Source organism: Periophthalmus magnuspinnatus, chromosome 13, assembly GCF_009829125.3.
Source record: "Periophthalmus magnuspinnatus isolate fPerMag1 chromosome 13, fPerMag1.2.pri, whole genome shotgun sequence".
Taxonomy (NCBI): domain Eukaryota; kingdom Metazoa; phylum Chordata; class Actinopteri; order Gobiiformes; family Gobiidae; genus Periophthalmus; species Periophthalmus magnuspinnatus.
Genome location: NC_047138.1, coordinates 30,648,428 through 30,670,606, shown reverse-complemented (window position 1 = coordinate 30,670,606; position 22,179 = coordinate 30,648,428). Strand labels below are relative to the sequence as shown.

Here is a 22,179-nt window from a genome sequence, read left to right as displayed (position 1 = left end):
GACATTATGCTGTGGCACAAAACAAAGGGCGTAATCAGGGTAATTAAAGCCGCACTCGGCGATAAAGGCCTTCGCCGCCCCTTGGGACGGTGGGATACACGCCACTGCGAAGACCCTGCCTCTCGTCCCCGTTTACATCGCCCCTCCCTCCCAAAACAGCGTCTATATCATACTACTCCACTCATTACAATGAGCGTATATCTAACATTGTCACGCCTGCCGGGTTGGAGATACAGCTCTGTCCTTATTGGGTTTTTTGTTCAGTATGATGTGTGGAATATGTGTACCAAATTTCAATGATCTATGACAAACACATTTTTTTCATCCCAGTGTGCTGTGGAGCAATTTAATGTGTCAGCTGTGTAAATTGTGTATCTTTGTGTTCAGATCATCCTGTATCATCAGGTAAAATTTGTCAAAAACTGGGTTCCGCTCACAATGGCCGACTTCCTGCAGTGTTTAGGGTAGGGACATAATTGTCATGTCCTGACATGTTCTATTTTTTGATGTGAGTTTCTGATTTTTGTCGATTTCTTTTCTAATTTGGGCTCCCACTGGCCTCATGAAAATCAAAGTTTGAGGTGGCGCTACTGAGTCGTCTTTCATTATTTACATAAAACTACAGCTGAAAAGATTGCAATAAAAAAAAAAATTCTTGGAAAAAGTATTTATCATTATTATAACTATACTTTTTGACCGTACACATAGTTCAGCTCCAGTCTGGAGTCTCTGAAGCCTGATCTCCAGCTTTTTGAGTCTGACTTTGGGCTCACATGATGTGGCCTCAGCAGCTCTGTCTTCAGTCTGCAAAATGTAGACATGTTTCAGACGGTTCCTCACTGAAAAGCCTTCAGTCGTATGGTTTCTCTCCTGTTTGCGTTCGGAAAAGGAGAGTTGCTGTGATGTAAAAGCCTTTTCACACTGGTCACACACATAGTCGGTGCCAGGTGTGAATTCTCATGTGTTGATTCAGAAAACACTTTCTCACACTGGACACGTGTATATTTTCCCCAGTGTGGATTTTCATATGTCGATGGAGGTCACTAGATTGTTTAAATTCCTTCCCACACTGATTACAGCTGTGACATTTCTCCTGTGTAAATTCTGTAGTGTACTTTGAGTGCTGAAGCCTTGGCCCACGTCTGTCCACACTGGTCACATGTGAACTTCATCCTGTAGTTCTGCATTAGAACAAAGGAAAGTAGATATCAATGAAGTAAATGACCTACACACTGTGTGTTTTGATGTGGCTGTGTACTACAAGCAAACTATGTTGAATGAATCAGTTAGTGTTCCATTTTCATAGCATCATTTTGTTCTGTCAGTAGCTGTGACTACCCCTGGCTTTACCCTTACACCTGGATTGGCATTTGTAACATAGTTAGTAATTATACTTTTAGTAAAGGGGTTATTAAAATTGTCAATATAAAAAGCATATTCTGTATTTAAATGTCTGGTTGGTCTTATTTTGATGACATACTTTAGGTTGTGGGTTATTCACATTTATTGTTCTTTGTAGTGAGGACTTCTGGTTTGTAAGTACAGTCAGATGTTCAGCATTAGGTCTGATTTTCTGGAGGGTTTGGGGATTTGTTCTTCTCTAATAGTTGGGGTTTGGTTTGATGAAAACATATGGGGACAGTGGACATCTCTGTCTAGTGACTGTGTGCAGTGTAAAGACCTGTGAAATAATCATAAACATGACTTGGTGATTGCAGGTCATTGTAGCTCATGTAAATATTTGATTTTTAGCCTCAGGAGGCTGTAGTGAGTCAGTGATGTAAACCTGCTTTTTTAACCCATCCCCCTCTCCTCCCCCACACAGCCACATGTCTTCACTTTGACAGTGCCCCACTCCCTCAGCCCTTCACACCTCTGCCTCAGCCCATCAGCCCACAGCTCCATGGACTGATCCACCTGGCTGACTGACACTTCATTACCTTTATTATTGTAATGCTGCCTTTTGTCATGTGGGGAAGCATAATGTCCATCTCTCATGTGAGTTTTGCACCGCCCTCAAACGCTCCCGACTGGCTGCTGTGGTCCAATCAAAAGAGTGGAGATGGGTGGAGGGAGGAGCTTTTAACCAACTGCAGCAATGTTCAGAGACAGAGAAGGGGTAGTCACTGGACACAGAAGAAGCTGCTCTATATGCCAGGCCTGAAACATAACTTTTGACTGGTTCAAGGACGTGGAGAACTCTCTGCCACTACTCCTGTAAGTATATCTTATCTGTCGTCCAGGTGGGGTCAAAGATGGTTAAATTCCCCTGTAAATGTTACCTCAATTTATCTTTTGCTACTGTTACGACCCATGGCTTAAAGAGGCACCACGAATGTAGAGATTTTTATTTTAAAAATATGTCATTTAATAGGTTGATGTAAAGAAAATATGCTAAAGGTGCCAGGTTCACCACCTCTGGGCCAATCTGGTGTCCTGGGGAAGAGAGAGAAGAAAGATAAATTAGTGAGTGGTCCACTTTTACCCTGGCAGGGACATCAGGTGTCCATGACAGTCAGACAAGGGGCCATTACAGCTACTGGCAACAATATTACATAAAAATTAAAACTTATTCATGCGAACTGACAATTTGCTTGTCGTACAAAGCCACATCAAAATACAGTGTTTAGGTCATTTACTACATTAACATCTACTTTCCTTTTTTCTAATGCAGAACTACAGCACCCGAGAGAATGAAGTTCACATGTGACCAGTGTGGAAAGATGTTGCCATCTGCTTCCAAACTCAAAGTTCACTACAGAACTCACACAGGAGAGAAGCCATTTAAATGTGACCAGTGTGGGAAGGAATTTCAACAATCTGGTCACCTGGATCGACACATGAGAATCCACACAGGAGAAAGGCCATACAGCTGTGACCAGTGTGGGAAAGCATTTAACCGCGTTGATGCACTCAAAGCACATATGAGAATCCACACGGGAGAAAGGCCATACAGCTGTGACCTGTGTGGGAAGGAATTTAAAGACCCGGGTACACTCAAAGTACATATGAGAATCCACACAGGAGAAAGGCCATACAGCTGTGACCAGTGTGGGAAGGAATTTAAAGACTCGGGTACACTCAAAGTACATATGAGAATCCACACGGGAGAAAGGCCATACAGCTGTGACCAGTGTGGGAAGGAGTTTAAACAGGCTGGTCACCTGGATCGACACATGATAATCCACACGGGAGAAAGGCCATACAGCTGTGACCAGTGTGGGAAGGAATTTAAAAAGTCTTGTGCACTTAAAGCACATATGAGAATCCACACAGGAGAAAAGCCATACAGCTGTGACCAGTGTGGGAAGGAATTTAAAGACTCGGGTACACTCAAAGTACATATGAGAATCCACACGGGAGAAAGGCCGTACAGCTGTGACCAGTGTGGGAAAGAATTTAAATACTTGGGTACACTCAAAGTACATATGAGAATCCACACTGGAGAAACACCATACAGCTGTGACCAGTGTGGGAAGGAATTTAAAGACTCGGGTGCACTCAAAGCACATATGAGAATCCACACAGGAGAAAGACCGTACAGCTGTGACCAGTGTGGGCATGGATTTAAACAGGCAGGTACACTCAAAGTACATATGAGAATCCACACGGGAGAAAGGCCGTACAGCTGTGACCAGTGTGGGAAGGAATTTAAATACTTGGGTACACTCAAAGTACATATGAGAATCCACACTGGAGAAACACCATACAGCTGTGACCAGTGTGGGAAGACATTTAAACAGGCAGGTGCACTTAAAGTACATATGAGAATCCACACAGGGGAGAAGCCATTTGAATGTGACCAGTGTGGTAAGCAATTAAAATTTTCTACTATCCTTCATCAACATATGAGAATTCATACAGGAGAAAAACCATACGTATGTGACAAGTGTGAGAATGCGTTCTCTTCTTTATCCAGTCTGAATAGACACATGAGAATTCACAAGTGTTTTAGACTGTATGAGTGTGGTCAGTGTGAAAAGGCTTTTAAAACATCGCAGCAACGCTCCAGTCACTACCGAACACACACAGGAGACAAACCATACGACTGTGAAGAGAGTGGGAAGGCTTTAAGATCTGTGAGGAACCGTCTGAACCAAGTTTCCAGACTGAAGAGAAAAGCAGCAGCTGTGACCAGTGTGGGAGGACCTGCTCATCTGAAAGTGCACTGTCTTGAACACACTAAAGGAGACAGAGCTGCTGAGGCTGGATCATGTGAGGCTAAAGTCAGACTCAAAAAGCTGGAGATCAGGCTTCAGAGACTCCAGACTGTGGAGTCGACCTCTGTGTAGAGTCAAAAAGTATAAACATTATGTGTTAAGATTAAGATTTTTTTCTGATGGATTCAAAATATATATTCAAGTTATATTATGTTATCTCACTGTTCATTTTAAAGGTACTGTAATGTTCACTCTTTATTATAATCATTATATTCAACTATGTAAACTATGTAATCTGCACTAATGTTTGTTCTTGAGTCTTGCAGAAAATGTCTTTTGAAAGTGCAGGATCCCACGGGAAGAAGGTCACTGTGAAACCCTAAAACAGAAACATCATGGGAGGATGTTTGTGCGAAGGGGAAGAGTGACCTTCTAGAAATGCAAAAACAGAATATATTTCTCTGTGAATTTTGTCATATGTTTTTATACTGCTTGCAAAGTGTATGTCCCCCATCCCTTGAGAGTAAGCAGTGCATTTGTAACTAGGGTTCCTAAGTTAATAAAGGGAGGAGAAAAACGGTGGGGGCCTTCAGAAGGAGGGTGCGAGGTGATTCTGTAACTGAAGGTTTTTGCCTCCCCGCTCTTTCTCCTCAATATTGAGACAAAATAATCTTTCTTGTCTTCTCTTCTCTTTTGAACTGTAATATAGGTTAAAAAGGTGAACCTATCATTTTAAAAACAAAGCTTTTTTTTTTATTCCAAATTTTTCAGTGGGAATTTACTTTGTCCATCTTATTTTTTTATTTATTTATTTATTTTTTTAAACCTTTGTTTAACCTTTCATTTCTGGTTCACAGAAACACTCTTATGAGTTACCCCACAACAAAGTTTATTCTTCATTGATGTTGTGATGACAATATTAAAAGTAAAAGAAAGAAAATGAGAAAAAAAAAATCTACATTTTATTTTAGACCAATTGTTTGTCATGTCTTATGTCTTACATATGAATCAAGGAACTTTAGAAATGCCACAAATACATACACACAAAGGGCTGAAACAGTGTGAGCTTTTCTTACATAAACATTTGTAATTAAGTTGTTGATTATTGGTTGTCAATCAATCAAACACTTCTGTCTTATGCAATACAAAACATTCTGTTTTCATGGGATTTGTCTCAGTGCTTTCAGATGAATAATCAATAGGCTTAATAATTACTTATTTAAATTATTTCATCACCTCTGATCAACAATATTTTGCCTTTTTCATAAATTCTCATCCCTTTCTGGGCATTTATACTTAGGCCTTCACACACTTAAAGATATTCTCTTATGAGTTATTCCCACCAATGGGAAAAAAAAAATGTAACCAGGACCATTGAAGTGATTGGTATTTGTAGCATAGTTAATAGTTGTATTATGGTTTTCTGCTTCTGAAGAGTGCAGACACAGACCTTCCTGGCTCCTGCTGCTTCCTTCTTGACTTTTTAATCATTTTTCATCTTGCATTGCTGACAGATTTTTTTAGTTATGATTTTCTTTTAAGTAAATCAAGACTTTCAAATAATTTTTCCATTGTTTAAGAAATGCCATATCATCCTCCATCCGTCTGCTTGGTGACTTTAATTTCCACATTGACAATGTCAACTCCAAACCCGCTGCTGAGTTCATGGACCTTCTTCAATGCTTCAACATCACTCAATATGTCAATTTCCCCACTCACGGTCACATTCTTGATCTGGTTTGCTCCACTGGTCCCACAATAAACAATCTGTCCAGCCATAACCTCTGCATATCTGACCACCTTGCCATAACCTTCAACAAACAAATTCCCCCCACAGCCCATAAAGCAAAACGCACAATAACTTTCAGAAATCCAAAATCCATTGACACTCCAGCTCTTTCTGTTCTTCTCTCCTCCAAACTGGCTTCCTCCCCTCCCCCTCTGTCTGAAAACCCTTCTGAACTTGTTTCTCATTACAATAACACCCTATCCTCCTGTCTTGACGAACTGGCCCCCACCAAAACTAAAACCGTCTCCTTCACCCATACTGCCCCCTGGTACACCCCTGAGCTCCATCAAATGAAGTCCCGTAAGCGCCAGCTTGAGAGACTGTACAAGAAACTGTCCATCTCCAAATCTACACAGACTACATACAGCAATATAAAGACACACTAAACTCCACCCGGTCCAAATATTACTCCAACCTCATCCACTCCGGCTCCAATAACCCCAAAGCTCTCTTTTCCACAATAAACACACTCCTAAAACCCAACTACAACACCTCATCTTCCTTCACCACTGACAAATGCAATCAATTTCAATCCTTCTTTCAGTCCAAAATAAATTCCATTTACAGTTCAATAGACCTCTCCTCCTCCCACACTGCTCCACCTGATCCTCCTCCGCCCCTTCAACAGCTCTCTCACTTCACACCCATTTCCCCTGCTCACCTGACAAAACTTTTTTCCGGCATGCTCCCTGGATCCCATTCCCTCTCCTCTCATCAAAGCCTGTCTTCCTGCACTCTCTCCACTGATCACCCAAATCATAAACTCCTCCCTCTCCTCCGGTTCTGTCCCACAGTCTCTCAAGCTGGCTGCCATCACCCCCATCCTCAAAAAACCCAACCTTGACCCTGATAACTGTGCAAATTTCCGTCCCATATCCAACCTCCCCTTTCTGTCTCGAACGTGTCGTCGCCACCCAACTTCAAACCCACCTCACCTCCAACAGTCTTTATGAACCCTTCCAGTCCGGCTTCCGTCCCAAACACAGCACCGAAACAGCTCTGCTCAAAGTCACAAATGATCTCCTCCGACTCCGGCCACCTCTCCATCCTCATCCTCTTGGACCTCGCTGCAGCCTTCGACACAATCAGCCACTCCATCCTCCTGTCCTGCCTCAAAAACTCACTCAGCATCACCGGCTCTGCTCTCCTCTGGCTCCAGTCCTACCTCACAAACCGGCAACAGTTCATCCACTTCAACCATTGCTCCTCTTCCATAGCCCCCCTGCAGCAGGGAGTCCCCCAAGCTTCGGTGCTTGGTCCTCTCCTCTTCATTCTCTACATCCTCCCCCTCGGCAACATCATTCGTCGTCACGGTCTCCGTTTTCACTGCTACGCTGACGACATCCAACTTTACATCTCCACAACATCCATCAACCCCAGCATCCACTCCACTCTCACCCACTGCCTAACAGACATCAAAAACTGGATGAATCACAACTTCCTCAAACTAAACAGCGACAAAACAGACTTCATCATCATCGGTCCACACATCATCACCAAATCCTCACAACACTTCACCCTGCACTTTGACAACACCACACTCTCTCCATCCTCACTCATCCGCAACCTCGGTGTGCTCCTCGACCCCACTCTTTCACTTGAACCCCACGTCAAGCACATAACCTGGACTGCATTCTTTCACCTCAAAAACATAGCCTGTCTCTGCCCATCACTCAACTTCTCTGCCGCTGAAACTCTCATCCACGCATTCATCACATCCAGAATCGACTACTGCAATAGCATCCTCTATGGTACACCATCCAAAACCCTCAACAGACTACAGTACATTCAGAACTCCGCTGCCCGCCTCCTCACCCACACCCGCTCACGTCACATCACCCCTGTCCTCCACAAGCTCCACTGGCTCCCCGTCCCTCAGCGCATCCACTTCAAAATCCTTCTTATCACGTTCAAAGCGCTCCACAACCTGGCCCCTCCTTACCTCACAGACCTGCTCCACCACCACACTCCATCTCGCTCCCTCCGCTCCTCCAGCTCCAACCTCCTGTCCCTGCCCTGTAGGACCAAGCTCCGAACCTGGGGGGACAGAGCCGTCTCCATCGCTGCCCCCACCCTCTGGAACTCACTACCTATACCCCTCCGTGACCTCTGACCTCCCCACCTTCAAGAAAGAACTCAAAACTCACCTGTTCAAAATCGCTTTTAATGCTTGATTTTATGTTGTAAATTTTTGTGATATTTTATTATTGTATCTACTGTGAAGCGACTTTGAGTGTCCTGAAAAGCTCTATATAAATAAAATTTATTATTATTATAAATGTATTATTATTATAGACCCAAAGAAGTCCATGTGAGCTGACGACTTTGACCCAAAACTTCTATTACCGACTGCCCCATATTTAATTCAACTTTTTTTTTTTTACATATTTTTAATTGATGGACTCAAATGGCAGTTAAAACAGAATATTGGAAAACTGCATGTTTAGCCCTTAAATTAAAAGGTGGGACAACTAAAAATGTATATCATTTCCGGCCAATATCCAAATGACTTGCAAAAGTTTTAGAAAAGTTAGTTGCAAATCAAGTTACAGTTTATTTAAATAAACTGCTCCATTTTGAATCTTATCAGTGGGGTTTCAAAAAAGGGCATAGTCCTGTTACTGCACCACAAAAGTTTTAAATGACATGACCCAGCCTATAAAATCTGATATATGATTAAACACATTTTCCTCTCGTTCTCGCTTTTACTGCCTGGAAGCTCCGTTACTATAGCAACCCGAACACTCGCGATACTTCGCGGTATCCCCATGCGGAAGTGTGACGTCAGTGCAGGAAACAAACAGCAGATGCACCGGTGTGTAGATGGAGGAATGTTAGCGCGGAGAACGGCTGTAAGTAGATAACTCCTCAAACCTTTCATGTTTTATATGTCTATATCTGAGTTTTGTGTCCCTCAACCTGCAGATCCCACTGTGACCGCGTCGTGTTACGGCTTTAATCAAAGGAACTGGTGAGTGTTGTAGCTAATGCTAAGCGGCGCTAACGTTACTTTTTAGTGTTTTGGCGCACACTGCCTCCGTTTTCATTGTGCGTGTCGGTGATTTAAACATTTAAAGTGTTGGCTAATAATCACCTGAAGTACTGTCTCTCTTTCCTCTGAGCCAAACCAGATCTTCTTAGCCCAAAATGATGTTTTTCTTGACACACGTGTTACATGTACTTAAGGAGTAGTGGCAGAGAGTTCTGGAAGTCCTTTAACCAATCAGTCAAAGTTATGGGACAAAGCCTGACATATAGAGCAGCTTCATCTGTGTCCAGTCACTGCCTCTTCTCTGTCTCTGAACATTGTTGCAGCTGGTTAAAAGCCCCTCCACCCATCTCTTCTCTTTTGACTGGACCAAGCCAATCGGAGCATTTGAGGGTGTTGTAAAACTCACATGAGAGACGGACATTATGCTGTGGCACAAAACAAAGGGCGTAATCAGGGTAATTAAAGCCGCACTCGGCGATAAAGGCCTTCGCCGCCCCTTGGGACGGTGGGATACACGCCACTGCGAAGACCCTGCCTCTCGTCCCCGTTTACATCGCCCCTCCCTCCCAAAACAGCGTCTATATCATACTACTCCACTCATTACAATGAGCATATATCTCACATTGTCACGCCTGCCGGGTTGGAGATACAGCTCTGTCCTTATTGGGTTTTTCGTTCAGTATGATGTGTGGAATATGTGTACCAAATTTCAATGATCTATGACAAACACATTTTTGTCATCCCAGTGTGCTGTGGAGCAATTTAATGTGTCAGCTGTGTAAATTGTGTATCTTTGTGTTCAGATCATCCTGTATCATCAGGTAAAATTTGTCAAAGACTGGGTTCCGCTCATAATGGCCGACTTCCTGTAGCATTTAGGGAAGAGACATAATATAATTTTTGATTTGTCTTGAATCTGTCAACTGGACAAAAAGTTCTAGAAGTGAAGACGTTTCACTGCTCATCCAAGCTGCTTCTTCAGTTCTGGTCAGATTGCTGGTGGACACTTCTTTATATCGATCTGAAGGGAGGAGCCAACTACATTGAAACTGTAAACAGCTGTTGTTTACAGTTTCAGCCTTATTGGGCCCTCATTCAGCCTTAGTGGGTCTACTGGCTAGCTCTATTGTTCTCATTATTTTCTTTGTTTGCTTTGGGTCTGAGGATGGAGTTGTATAATGGGGCACAGGTGAACTCTTCTTTGAACAGGGACATGAGACATAACAATAAAGGTTTTAATAAATACAATACACAATAAAGGAGCTTTTAACCAACTGCAGCAATGTTCAGAGACAGAGAAGGGGTAGTCACTGGACACAGAAGAAGCTGCTCTATATGCCAGGCCTGAAACATAACTTTTGACTGGTTCAAGGACGTGGAGAACTCTCTGCCACTACTCCTGTAAGTATATCTTATCTGTCGTCCAGGTGGGGTCAAAGATGGTTAAATTCCCCTGTAAATGTTACCTCAATTTGTTTGTTGCTACTGTTACGACCCATGACTTAACGAGTCACCATGAAGTTAGAGATTGACATAAGACTTGTTTTTATTTTACCAAAAATATCATTTAATAGGTTGATGTACAGAAAATTTGCTAAAGGTGCTAGGTTCACCGCCTCTAGACCGATTTGGTGTCCTGGGGAAGAGAGAGAAGAAACACAAATTAGTGAGTGGTCCACTTTTACCCTGGCAGGGACATCAGGTGTCCCTGACAGTAAGACAAGGGGCCATTACAGCTACTGGCAACAATATTACATAAAAATTAAAACGTCTTCATGACAACTTGCTTGTTGTACAAAGCCACATCAAAATACAGTGTTTAGGTCATTTACTACATTAACATCTACTTTCCTTTGTTCTAATGCAGAACTACAGCACCCGAGAGAATGAAGTTCACATGTGACCAGTGTGGAAAGATGTTGCCATCTGCTTCCAGTCTCAAACTTCACTACAGAACTCACACAGGAGAGAAGCCATTTAAATGTGACCAGTGTGGGAAGGAATTTCAACATTCTAGTAACCTGAATCAACACATGAGAATCCACACTGGAGAAAGGCCGTACACCTGTGACCAGTGTGGGAAGGCATTTATAGACTGCAGTAAACTCAAAAGACATAAGAGAATCCACACAGGGGAGAAGCCATTTAAATGTGACCAGTGTGGGAAGGAATTTCAACATTCTAGTAACCTGGACCGACACATGAGAATCCACACGGGAGAAAGGCCGTACAGCTGTGACCAGTGTGGGAAGGCATTTAAAGACTCGGGTAAACTCAAAGTACATATGAGAATCCACACAGGAGAAAGACCACACAGCTGTGACCAGTGTGGGAATGAATTTATACAGTCTAGTGCACTCAAAGTACATATGAGAATCCACACAGGAGAAAGGCCATACAGCTGTGACCAGTGTGGGAAGGCGTTTAAAGACTCGAGTACACTCAAAGAACATATGAAAATCCACACAGGAAAAAGACCATACAGCTGTGACCAGTGTGGGAATGAATTTAAACAGTCTAGTGCACTCAATGTACATATGAGAATCCACACAGGTGAAAGCCCCTGCAGCTGTGACCAGTGTGGGAAAGCATTTAAACGCGCTGATTCACTCAAAGTACATATGAGAATCCACACGGGAGAACGGCCATACAGCTGTGACCAGTGTGAGAAAGCATTTAAAGACTCAGGTAGTCTCATAATGCATATGAGAATCCACACAGGGCAGAAGCCATTTGAATGTGACCAGTGTGGGAATGAATTTAACAAGGCTGGTACACTCAAAGTACATATGAGAATTCACACGGGAGAAACGCCATACATATGTGACCAGTGTGAGAAAGCTTTCTCTAATTCATCCAATCTGAATAGACACATGAGAATTCACAAGTGTTTTAGACTGTATGAGTGTGGTCAGTGTGAAAAGGCTTTTAAAACATCGCAGCAACGCTCCAGTCACTACCGAACACACACAGGAGACAAACCATACGACTGTGAAGAGAGTGGGAAGGCTTTAAGATCTGTGAGGAACCGTCTGAACCAAGTTTCCAGACTGAAGGGAAGAGCAGCAGCTGTGACCAGTGTGGGAGGACCTGCTCATCTGAAAGTGCACTGTCTTGAACACACTAAAGGAGACAGAGCTGCTGAGGCTGGATCATGTGAGGCTAAAGTCAGACTCAAAAAGCTGGAGATCAGGCTTCAGAGACTCCAGACTGTGGAGTCGACCTCAGTGTAGAGTCAAAAAGTACAAGTATGTATATATATAAGTACAAAAAATATGTTATGATTAAGATTTTTTTAAACAAAGCTTTTTTTATTGTAAACGTTTCAGTGGGAATTTACTTTGTCCATCTTATATTCTCATTATTTTTATTTATGGTGTTTTTTTTTGTTTTTTTTGCTTTGTTTAACCTTTCATTTCTGGTTCACAGAAACACTCTTGTTAGTTACCCCACAACAAAGTTTATTCTTCATTGATGTTGTGATGACAATATTAAAAGTAAAATAAAGAAAATGAGAAAATAAAGTCTACATTTTATTTTAGACCAATTGTTTGTCATGTGTTACATATGAATCAAGGAACTTTAGAAATGCCACAAATATATACACACAAAGGGCAGAAACAGTGTGAGCTTTTCTTACATAAACATTTGTAATTAAGTTGTTGATTATTGGTTGTCAATCAATCAAACACTTCCAACTTATGCAGTACAAAACATTCTGTTTTCATGGGATTTGTCTGAGTGCCTTCAGATGAATAATCAATAGGCTTAATAATTACTTATTTAAATTATTTCATCACCTCTGATCAACAATATATTTCCTTTTTCATAAATTCTCATCCCTGGCCTTATATTTAGGCCACCACACACTTAAAGATATTCTCTTATGAGTTATTCCCACCAAGGGGGAAAAAACAACTAATTCTTAAAAATATAACCAGGACCATTGAAGTGATTGGTATTTGTAGCGTAGTTAGTAGTTGTTTTATGGTTTTCTGCTTCTGAAGAGTGCAGACACAGACCTTCTTTGCTCCTGCTGCTTCCTTCTTTACTTTTCTTTTTAATCATTTTTCCTCTTCCAGTGCTGGTAGATTTGTTTAGTTATGATTTTCTTTTAAGGAAACCAAGACTTTCAAACCATTTTTACATTTTTAACTAAGTTTCTGACGTACCAGTGACATGTTGGGGGGAAGAAACCAAAGGAATTATTTCTCCAAACGCTATTGGAACTATCAACAACAAATGAATGAGTTACGAGCACAGATGTTTGTTTTAGAATCTGAAAAAGGACTTCACTGAACTTCAGATTTGAATCTGAAACACGAGTAAACAAAAAGGGTGGATTTGTGTGCGCCTTTCTTCGAGATAATTTGGTCACTCACAGGTTGTCATTTGGGGTGTTTTCATCTTTTGAGTTTGTTTCCTTTAAAATGCAGCTAAAACAATCCCCCTCCATACTCTACTTAGTCATATACAAACCTCCCCAGCACTGTCTGAGTTTTATTGATGATTTTACTGAGATGCTGTCAGTCGTATGCACAGACTTTGATGTTTTAGTCATTACAGGTGATTTTAATGTACATTTGGATAATGTGTTTGACAGAAACACTAAAGAGCTCAGTTCTGTCCTTGAAACCTTTGGTCTGACTCATTTCATTTACATTACATTTGATCACATTTAGTTACATTTGCCTTTGAGGTCGGCCGTTTTGCTGATGTGGCCCTCAGTGAAAATTAGTTTGACACGCCTGGTCTAAAGTTTAGTTTGGCTCATTTTTGTGTCTGTTTGAAAATACCTGATTTTATGCAGTATTTCAAATGTTGTCCTTCAAATTTACGTCAAATTATAAATCAGATATTATGTGAAAACTCTACACTCGCTGTAATTTTCCCCTGCAGTCCCGCCTTGTGCGTCCACAAGATGGCACTGTGACTCCAGCCCTGCTCCGTCCTCCGTCTTTGTTCTGCTGCCAGCTCCTGCTAAGCCCTTTTTCTTCACAACATGTTTGAGAGAAAACAGACAAATTTGTCCGAGCGGCGCTTAAAATACACAGCCTTTCACACTTAATTTAATTGGCTATTTTGTTCAGAATGGAGGTAATTCTGTGTTTTCTGCCGCTACAGCAACAAGACAAGACGCTGAAACATGGGCTTCAATCTGGGGCCTATCTCCACAGAGAGGACAGACGACCCCATCTCAGGTTTAAACGCAACGGCATCCAGGAAACATCCAGAAAACATACAAAAAGCACCCAGAAAACATACAAAAAAAAAAAAAAACATCCAGAAAACATACAAAAAACACCCAGAAAACATACAAAAACCATCCAGAAAACATACAGAAAATATCCAGAAATCATACAAAAAACATCCAGAAAACATCCAGAAAACATATAGAAAACATTAAGAAAACATATAAAAACAATCCAGAAAACATACAAAAAACACCCAGAAAACATACAAAAACCATCCAGAAAACATCCAGAAAAACATATAGGAAACTTTAAGAAAACATACAAAAAAACATCCAGAAAACATACAGAAAACATATAGAAAAACATTAAGAAAACATATAAAAAAAAATCCCGAAAACATACAAAAAACACCCAGAAAACATACAAAAACCATCCAGAAAACATGCAGAAAATATCCAGAAATCATACAAAAAACATCCAGAAAACATATAGAAAACATTAAGAAAACATACAAAAAAACATCCAGAAAACATACAAAAAACACCCAGAAAACATACAAAAAACATCCAGAAAATATCCAGAAAATATCCAGAAAACATACAAAAAAACATCCAGAAAATATCCAGAAAACATACAAAAAACATCCAGAAAACATACAAAAAACACCCAGAAAACATTCAAAAAACATACAGAAAACATACAAGAACATACAGAAAACATCCAGAAAAACATATAGAAAACATTAAGAAAACATACAAAAAACATCCAGAAAACATACAAAAAACATCCAGAAAATATCCAGAAAATATCCAGAAAACATACAAAAAAACATCCAGAAAATATCCAGAAAACATACAAAAAACATCCAGAAAACATACAAAAAACACCCAGAAAACATTCAAAAAACATACAGAAAACATACAAGAACATACAGAAAACATCCAGAAAAACATATAGAAAACATTAAGAAAACATACAAAAAACATCCAGAAAACATACAAAAAACACCCAGAAAACATACAAAAAACCATCTAGAAAACATACAAAAACATACAGAAAATATCCAGAAAACATACAAAAAAACATCTAGAAAACATACAAAAACATCCAGAAAAATATACAAAAAAACATCTAGAAAACATACAAAAAACACCCAGAAAACATACAAAAAACATAAAAAACACCCAGAAAACATACAAAAAATATACAAAAAACATCCAGAAAACATACAAAAAACATCCAGAAAACATACAGAAAATATCCAGAAAACATACAAAAAACATCCAGAAAACATACAAAAAACATACAGAAAATATCCAGAAAACATACAAAAAACATCCAGAAAACATACAAAAACATACAGAAAACATATAGAAAACATTAAGAAAACATACAAAAAAACATACAGAAAACATACAAAAACATACAGAAAACATATAGAAAACATTAAGAAAACATACAAAAAAACATACAGAAAACATACAAAAACATACAGAAAACATATAGAAAACATTAAGAAAACATACAAAAAAACATCCAGAAAACATACAAAAAACACGATGGGGGCGCTCACGCTTAGACACAGACACAGGGTCAGGTCTGCGGCGGAGAGATTTATAAGTCACATTTTGAGCCCAAATGTACGACACCGACTTTGTTTGAATAACTGTAATAAAGTCCAGATCTGTAAGTAGGTGGGGATAGGGGATAGGTGGAAACGGAGATTCCGTGTTGGCGTATACATGTACGTTATACAGTATTTGTACAAACTAATGTACAAAGTGGTTGATAAAGTCATTTTTTAAGCCTGTACTTATATAACTGTGGTTGTTATGGTGATAAAAAAAAAGTCGAATCTTGATCTCGTTCCTGTGTCGATTTGTTGTTTTAGTAAAGCGTGTGAAGGAATATAGTAAAGTACTGTAAAAAATTTAGGTGTCTGTATTTTTACTTAAGTACATGTTACAGTGTGTACTTTTTACTTTTACTTCACTACATTTGAGAGCAGTATCTGTACTTTCTACTCCACTACATTTTTAAACTGGACTGAAAAGTAAAAGTATTTTTATTATAGTTTGAGATCAACATGTTTAACATGTTCAGAATTTGAGCAAAACAAAAATAGACAAATAAAAACAACCAAAAATGACAGATTCTTTTGTTTCTGTTGAACAATATTCAGCTCAAATCTCCATCAAAATCACCACATTTGAAGCAAAAAACACTTTTACTTTTTACTTTTCAAACAGGTTCTTTAATACTTTTATTTCTCAAACTTCCCAAAATCCCTTTCTTTCTCTCTGTCTTTTATCCTCCTTCCTTTCTCTCTCTCCCTCTTTTTTATCCTCCTTCCTCTCTCTCTCCCTCTTTTTATCCTCCTTCCTTCTTCTCTCTCTCTCTCTCTCTCCCTCTTTTTTATCCTCCTTCCTCTCTCCCTCTCCATCTTTTTTATCCTCCTTTCTCTCTCCCCCTCCCTCTTTTTTATCCTCCTTCCTCTCCCTCTCCCTCTTTTTTATCCTCATTCCTCTCTCCCTCTTTTTTTATCCTTCTTCCTCTCCCTCTTTCCTTTTTCATTCTTCTTCCTCTCCCACCTTCCCCTCTCTCCGCATCTCTCTCCCTTCCTCCTCTACCTCCTTACTCGCTCTATCTCTTTTTCATCCTCGTTCCTCTCCCCCCTTCCCCCCTCTGTCCCCCTCTCCCCACCTCTTTCCCTTCCTCCTTGACCTCCTTCCATTCCCTCTCTCTTTTTTATCCTCTTCTTTCCCACTCTCCTTTTTCATCCTCCTTCCTTTCTCGCTCTTTCACTCTTTTTATCCTTCTTGCTCTATCCCCCTCTCCCCCCTCCTCTCCCTCCTCTCCCCTTCCTCTCCCTCCCCCGTCATGTCCGACAGAGTATAGGTGTTGCTGTTCTGCCTCCAGCGGCGCGCCTCACTGCCCCCCCTGCTGGCTGGAGCAGGTTACCTCACGCTGACCTGTTTAATTGCGTGGCTGTCCCGGGGCCCCCGTGGCGAGAGCACAGACACAGAGGGGACAGCGGACTTGTTATAACGCGGCGGCCATTTTAATGCGACTCTCACACCTTCAGTCTTTGCTGTTTGGAGAGGCACCTGGAGAGGACGAGTGTGAGAGGAACACGACCACGACGATCTGCGCGAGGATCCGCGCGAGGATCCGCGCGACGATCCGCGCGAGGATCCGCGCGAGGATCCGCGCGACGATCCGCGCGACGATCCGCGCGACGATCCAGATGACGATCCAGATGACATTTCAGACGATGATCCACACAACAATCCAGACGACGATCCACGCGACGATCTGCGCGATGATCCGCCGAACGATCCACACAGTGATCCAGATGCCACGCACACAGACCGCAAACACACAGACCGCAAACATACTTATACACTGAGCGCATTAAAGCTGACCTACTCTATAAAATTGACTTTTCACCGCCTTTGAACCGCGTCCTCTTCGTTTCCCACCATTTCCCTGAAGTTATATTTGGAGTGATTCATGTTTAATCTTTATTTGGTTATTTTCAAGACGCCATTTTGTCGATCTGCCCCATTTTCACCTCCACCTGTGTACGCACTTCCTTCTCCAGTTTTATTTTCTTAATCGTTGATACGCGTAGGATTTGGCAGGGTCGTGTCGTCATTTTAGTTCAACTAAAAAAAAAAAAAGTGCTGCTCTAGTGACAGCTGTCCATAGGGGGCGTCGAGGGCTACACGGCGCTTTGTTGTGATGAAGTTTACGCCGACGTCACGCCACATTGGACGCCGTAGTTTTCTAACAAGGAAGTCAGCGGATTTGTCCATCCATCCATTTTCTTCCGCTTATCCGGGGCCGGGTCGCGGGGGTAGTAGTCTAAGCAGGGACTCCCAGACTTCCCTCACCCCAGACACCCCCTCCAGCTCCTCAGGTGGGACCCCAAGTCTCCCCAGTCGAGAGCCATAGTTCCACTAGAACACCTTAAACCTCCCCGGGGAGGCGTCCAGGAGGCATATATTGGTAAATCAAGAGCACCGGGTCTCGTCAGCGGATTTGTTTTTTATTAAGTCGTTTTAGATGAATATTGTGATTTAAAATGTGTAAATTGTAACACAATGATCCACAAGTGTCAGAGATGAGAACTATAGAGACACAAGTGCAATATGTCTGATTTAAAAGCGCTATAACTGATTTTTACCGTCTTAAAATCGTTAAAAAAAACACACAATTTGTTCATTTTAAAGAGTTTGCAGTGGTTCAAAGTTACTCCTCACTGATCTTATGCATTCAGAACATCCTAATGACTCACCAGGATGAGTTTATAAGCACTTTACACTTTACACAACTCTCAGATTGGAGTTTTGCTGTCGGGACACCGTAAACGTTAGCATTAGCATGTCCAAAAGCCCAACACGTAACAAAAATAACTGGTCCAAACCCTAATCTTAACCTAAAAGTGAAATAATACAGTAATAATAAATATTTGCTACAGAAATATGAAAAAAAAACCCAACAAAACAGAATGCTGAGCTCAAATCCTTTTTCCTGTCTAACATGCTAACGGTGCACTTCCTGATTATCAGACAATAAAGCTTCATAATTAGATGCAAATCGTACACAGAGGACTTATGATGACCACAAAAGCTGCTTATGTGATATATCCGTGCTGTGGCAAGACACGTTTAGCTCAAAAACATGGGTTAAAAAGGTACGTGACCTTTGACCTTTGACCCTAGAATGGTCCAAGGCCAACCAGTAGCACAAATAAACTGAAGACAAAATGAAAAAAACACTCGATTTTAATCAGGATTTTAAACAGGCCTATGACGCAGAACTTAAAAGTCAGTGTGCGAACCTGTTAACGAAACTACTGAATATTGCGCCAGGTTTGTGAAGTCGTAGTGTGCAGTTTTATATTACGTTTTTGTATATTTATGAAGAATTGTCATGTGGGTGTCATCTAAAACCTCTTCAGACATGTTTTTGATGAGGGAACAGCTTTAAAACATGGGAGAAAGCTCTAAAAAATCTTAAAAATTATTGTTTGGGTTTCAAAATCTGTATGGAGTCTGTTCTTCAGCATCGAAAAATCAATCAAGTTTCAATCTGTCCAAAGTAAAACAAAGACAAACAAACTGAGCTCTGTTTTGAATGTGGCCTCCTGTCAGAGCCTTAAAGCATTTGGGTTTTTACAAAATGGAGTCTGAAAAAGCAGTGGAATCAGGTGAGGTTTAATGAGATAATTAAATGTAATTAAAATTTCATTGTGAGGTATTTTTAGTGAAGGTAATAATAAGCATTCATAAATTTAACTATGCGCCTGAGGTCTGAGGAGGCCACGCCACACGCTTCTCTTTGTCGGCCAAAAATAGTACTTAAGTAAGAGTAACATTACTTCAAAATTATTTCCTCGTCACAAACACAGACCTGGAGTTGTGTTTTGTTGCATTCACACGTTTAACACACAAAGCCTGCAGATTTAGGCTTCTTCTCAAACTGAAAACACTCTGTTCCACCTTGTGATGTCATCATGTGGTGATACAGGAAGTGCTCCGCTGTGTTTTTAAACTCCACACACCTTCACTAGAATCATTTGGATATAATTTAAAACCTGGAATGTCCAATTTCGACTGAACTAAATGTAAAAGGAGCTGTTAACTTGAAAAACTACCAGTTCATGACATCACAAGGTGGAACAGAGCATTTTGAGCTTTAGCGTTACGTATGTTTAGACAATTACAAGAATTTGTTACCAAGAACTTGTTAAAGAGGAGGTATTTACTTCTATGTGATATTAAAGAGGAGGTACTTTAGTTCTATGGGGGTATTAAAGAGGAGGTATTTACTTCTATGGGGTATTAAAGAGGAGGTATTTACTTCTACGGGGTATTAAAGAGGAGGTACTTTACTTCTATGGGGTATTAAAGAGGAGGTATTTACTTCTATGGGGTATTAAAGAGGAGGTACTTTACTTCTATGGGGTATTAAAGAGGAGGTATTTACTTCTATGGGGTATTAAAGAGGAGGTATTTCCTTCTGTGGGGTATTAAAGAGGAGGTATTTACTTCTATGGGGTATTAAAGAGGAGGTATTTACTTCTATGGGGTATTAAAGAGGAGGTATTTCCTTCTGTGGGGTATTAAAGAGGAGGTATTTACTTCTATGGGGTATTAAAGAGGAGGTATTTACTTCTATGTTGTATTAAAGAGGAGGTATTTCCTTCTGTGGGGTATTAAAGAGGAGGTATTTCCTTCTGTGGGGTATTAAAGAGGAGGTATTTACTTCTATGGGGTATTAAAGAGGAGGTATTTACTTCTATGGGGTATTAAAGAGGAGGTTATATGTTATATTCACCCAAAACAACATATTAACATGTTTTATAAGCTTCACTTTAATTTAATGAAACCACTGCACATCACATCAGGTTTGTGAAGTCGTAGTGCACAGTTTTGTATCATGTTTTTGTACATTTATGGAGAGTTGTCGTGTGGAGCGTGGGTGATGTAGGCTTGTGGGCGGAGCTTTGTACCTAAGGAGGGTTTGAATAGGGCCCGGGACAGATCTCTAGATTACTCAAACATGCCTAAAACCTCTTCAGACGTGTTTTTGGTGAGGAAACAATGTTAAAACATGGAAGAAAGCTCCAAAAAGTCGACTTTGCGTAAAACCTCCTCTTTAAAAACAGGTACAAAGCTCAGATCTCATTTCCAAACTTTTTAGCGTTAATTTAAACGTTCATCTCGTTCCCAGTAGTTCTGTGTTATTATCGTGAGCAGAAAGAGAGTTAAACTAAACCTCACTCTTGCATTTCTAAGAGCATATGTGCCGCGGTGAGGTGAGAGGCCCCCTGGAGGCCGGAGGTGCTAATTTAGTCCCAGGTTCGAGACTCGAGGAGGAGCCGTGTGGATTAAAACCATTAAAACCCAAAGTGTAGAGGAGCCGGGAGGAGGTACCGCCAATGTTCTCCTAATGAGGCAGGAGCGCAGCAGTCACCTCCTCGACCACTGTTTCAAAATATAATGACTTCTACCGACGAGCCTGAAACGGACCGAGGAGGGTCATTTACGACGCGAAGGTTAAACGACACTTTACTGTTTCTGTGGGGAAATGTGTCCTCTGCATTTGACCCATCCACACGCGCTCAGCTACACGACTTTTCCCTTTTTTCCACACGACGACTTCTTTTTTTTACATTTCTATCCATCCTTATTTTTCCTTTGACGCATCCAATAACTGACTGGAAGAATCCCGGCGACACCTGCGCTCTGATTGGTCGAGAAGATGGAGCAGGAAGTACCGCGCATGATCACTTCCTGTTTGTAACGCGGCGCTAGCAGGTTAGCGATGTCCATTTATATAAAACAGTCTATGGACCCGTCCTCCAGTGTCTCTGGGTTAAACCTGGAGCAGTGGGGCCTCGGCTGCACAAGGAGAACAGGCGGGTTTACAGGTCAGATCAGTGGAGAGGCGATCCCGCTCACAGTGAGAATGCACGTTTTTCGATATGTTTGAGCAATAAAAACATCTGCAGTTGAATAAATGCAAGTTTAATGCCATACTGTGGGATATTCCAGGTGAGGCGATCACATCTGGACACAAATACAAAAGGGCATAATCAGACACCGTGTTTTATTGATCTAAAGGTGCACTACGTAACCTTTCTGGAGGAGGGCAGGTACGCTCATGTTTGTTTTTATGGAGATGCTGCTCTGTCAGGAATATTCTGCATGAAGGAGGAGAGAAAAAGGAGAGGAAGAGGAGAGGGGGAGGAGAGGAAGACGAGAGAGGGAGAGGGGAGGGGGAGGAGAGGAAGAGGAGAGAGGGAGGAGAGGAAGAGGAGAGAGAGATGGGAGGGGGAGGAGAGAGGGAAGAGAAGAAGAGGAGAGGAGGAGGAGAGAGGGAGGAGAGGAAGAGGAGAGGGAGAGGGGAGGAGAGGAAGAGGAGAGAGATGGGAGGGGGAGGAGAGAGGGAAGAGAGGAAGAGGAGAGGGAGAGGGGAGATGGACAAGAAGAGGAGAGAGGGAGGAGAGGAAGAGGGGAGGAAGAGGAGATG

General features: G+C 41.3%; 2 protein-coding genes across 3 annotated transcripts in view; both read left to right on the top strand.

Moving 5' to 3' along the window:
• The window catches only part of LOC117380799 (zinc finger protein 208-like), a 52,403-nt gene extending 48,102 nt beyond the window's left edge, over window positions 1-4,301 (top strand). Inside the window, exons 10-12 of the mRNA XM_055225825.1 lie at window positions 388-464; window positions 2,675-3,663; window positions 3,748-4,301. Coding sequence (XP_055081800.1) covers window positions 388-464; window positions 2,675-3,663; window positions 3,748-4,292 — 1,611 coding nt within the window. The 3' untranslated portion in view covers window positions 4,293-4,301. The remainder of the gene's footprint in view (window positions 1-387; window positions 465-2,674; window positions 3,664-3,747) is intronic.
• A 4,407-nt stretch (window positions 4,302-8,708) lies between these two features.
• LOC117380807 (zinc finger protein 664-like) lies at window positions 8,709-12,434 on the top strand. 2 transcript variants are annotated; one of them, XM_055226297.1, is made up of 3 exons: window positions 8,709-8,801; window positions 8,875-8,920; window positions 10,809-12,434. In XM_055226297.1, the coding sequence occupies exon 3, from the start codon at window positions 10,828-10,830 to the stop codon at window positions 12,172-12,174; it is 1,347 nt and encodes a 448-aa protein (XP_055082272.1). In that variant the 5' UTR covers window positions 8,709-8,801; window positions 8,875-8,920; window positions 10,809-10,827; the 3' UTR covers window positions 12,175-12,434. The 2 variants fall into 2 exon arrangements, with proteins under 2 accessions (XP_055082272.1, XP_055082271.1); XM_055226296.1 differs by lacking the exon at window positions 8,709-8,801 and having other exon boundaries at window positions 8,845-8,920; window positions 10,809-12,185.
• Window positions 12,435-22,179: the final 9,745 nt, after the last annotated feature.